The 2,667-nt window shown below is 33.3% G+C and overlaps 1 protein-coding gene across 1 annotated transcript in view; it reads right to left on the bottom strand.

Annotated features, from left to right (window-relative positions):
* Nucleotides 1-760: 760 nt before the first annotated feature.
* The window catches only part of LOC108304734 (solute carrier organic anion transporter family member 1B3), an 81,417-nt gene continuing 79,510 nt past the window's right edge, over nucleotides 761-2,667 (bottom strand). The window contains exon 15 of the mRNA XM_017529033.2: nucleotides 761-1,427. Coding sequence (XP_017384522.1) covers nucleotides 1,193-1,427 — 235 coding nt within the window. The 3' untranslated portion in view covers nucleotides 761-1,192. The remainder of the gene's footprint in view (nucleotides 1,428-2,667) is intronic.

Raw genomic sequence — 2,667 nt, 5'->3', positions numbered from 1 at the left:
TAGGTGCTGTGGGCCTGGGAAAGTGGTGGCCACAAGAAGAGAAAGTGGAGAAAAGAGTGGGAAGGACTTTGTCTTGTGGCTTGGGTGCCAGTTTAGCCACAGTACAATAGGATGAGAGGTAGATTTTGAAGAATTCTGATTTTAGACCTAGGATCCCTCTAAATTATTTTATTGCTGTGTATCTCTCCCTGTAAATCTATTAACGTTTCCTTTATATATTTAGATGTTCCCAAAGGGGTTGATCATGGCAGACCAAATAAACAGGGCACCCCTGTTGCAAGTCCAGTGAAGAGGCCAAGAAATATCCTGCATCACTACTAGAAAATGCAACATTTAAATATTGGATTTTGTTTTCTCTATTTCTTGTACAGTTTGTAGAGATGTGGGAGACACCTTTTGGGCACAATGAATAAACAAACAAGTATGCAAGAGAATAACACAGATTTTGCTTCTCCCAGAGTAAAGACAGATGCAACAAAGATGCACTTTATCAATGGGTTTTGCTTTCTCAAGTTAAAGTCAGTTTCTCTTAATCCCATTTCCATGAGCCCAGTTGAAACTTAACACATACTATAATATGTTGTCTCATAATTATACATCACAATTATTTGAATATTTCTATTTCTTCTGCAGGATCTTAATGGAAGATGGAAGAAGACGCATTGAGTTTGTTAGTCAAACACAATTTCAAATTATAAAATAATATTTGTAATTTCTGAAAATATACAACTTAATATGAAATATATATCATTATAGCATAAATCCAGAGTTAGGCCTAAGTAATACATCTATAGTGTTTTTTTCTCTCTCTCTCTCTCTCTCTGTGTATGTGTGTGTTTTAAGGTATCAGGCTTTTCTCTTCATTTAGGCTATTAATCTACCTTCTCCTTTTTACCTCCACTTATATTCTAGTCACCGGTTTTATTAGCAGTTACAACTACCAAGCAATTATTTTTTATTGTATTACATACTAACCATGCCTCTCACTTTAAATTTTTATGGATCATATATCCTAATATTAACCATAAATATATAGTGATATCCTAACCATGGGTACTCCCATTTTTTATAGTTTGTTTTATTATAAATTCATAAGCTTATTCATTGTTCCACTGTAAGTAAAGAATGTTGAAATTCTCAGTGAAAATACCAAGAACTCTTCAAAATAACATCTTAACGAATCAGTACAATGTTAGTCGGCAACAGCATTGTCTTTCATGTACAAATTACTGTCTGCTCCAGCAGAAGGTACAAAATGTTCACTGTTACTTAAGAATTCTAAGTTTGCTTCATCCATTAGTTTTCTTTCATTATCCAAAGACTTGGTATCTTTTTCTTGAAATGTTTTGTTGATTAAAAAAATGAATACAATATATAAAACAAGTGCTGGGGCTCTTAAAGCTAAAGATATGCCCAAGTAGACCCTTCTGTGAAAAGAGAAAAAACAGAGTAAATTATCAGTTTAAATTGTGTAAAATATCTTACATTTTTTATCTTCAGTATGCATACCTTAAAAGAAAATAAACCAAGTTACACATACAAATATTAAGAAAACAATTCTATTTATTCTTTTCACTGGGGAAATAAAATGTTTTTCTATTATTGACAAAGTTATGAAGCTACAGGAGCTAAACTCCAGGCGTCTCTAGCATTTTTTTTGGAGGGAGGAAAATATATAACTCGAGCACTGTCAAGCCATCACATTCTACCTAAGGAGTGGGAGACAGAAGCTGAGAAGTATATTTGAAGTTCATAATCCAGAGGTACAGGCTTACTAAAAGATTGAGGCCTTATCAAAGAACTACAGAATGCTACTTTCTCTTCAGAACCTTATACCACATTAATATCAGGGAGAAATACCCTGATAACACTAATCAAAAGAAAGAAAGTTGGAGTAGCTATATTAATTTGAAACACAGCAGATTTAAAAGCAAGGAAATTTATGAAGGATTAAAACAGTCTTTACATAATAACAAAGGAATTAATTATCCTATTATCCTTTGAAGAAACAGAACAATACTTAACATATAAGCATGTAAAAATGGAGTGTCTAAATATGTGAGGAAAAATGATAGAGCTGCAAAGAGAAATGCAGTAAGTCTTCACTTAACATTGTCAACAGGTTCTTGGAAATTACAATTTTAAGTGAAATTATGTATTGTGTAATGAAACCAATTTCACCATAGATAATTGGTATAAAAACAGTTACGTTCCGATGGCATGTAGTATATTGTTTTGCTTAAAGGCAGTTTCTAAGAACCTATGGACAATATTAAGTGGATAATTGATATAAATGAATCCAAAATTATATTGGAGACTTCAACATGCCTCTATCAGAAATGTACAGATTCACTAGGCAAAATTCAATAAGATATAGTTGAACTTAATAATACTATTAATCAACAGTATAACAGATGTAACCTATTCCATCAAACAGCAACAGACTACAAAGTCTTCCCAAGCTCATATAGAATATTCACCAAGATAGACCACATTCTGGACTATAAAAGATATCTTAAGAAATTTAAAGCCAGGCATGGTGGCTCAGGCCTGTAATCCCAGCACGTTGGGAGGCCAAGGCGGGCAGATCACTTGAGGTCAGGAATTTGACACCAGCCAGATCAACATAGTGAACAACATGGTGATACCCCGTCTCTACAAAAATAC

Source organism: Cebus imitator, unplaced genomic scaffold (genome assembly GCF_001604975.1).
Source record: "Cebus imitator isolate Cc_AM_T3 unplaced genomic scaffold, Cebus_imitator-1.0 Scaffold2, whole genome shotgun sequence".
Lineage (NCBI taxonomy): Eukaryota > Metazoa > Chordata > Mammalia > Primates > Cebidae > Cebus > Cebus imitator.
The sequence above is the reverse complement of the archived record's forward strand: the minus strand, read 5'-3'. Positions and strand labels throughout refer to the sequence as shown.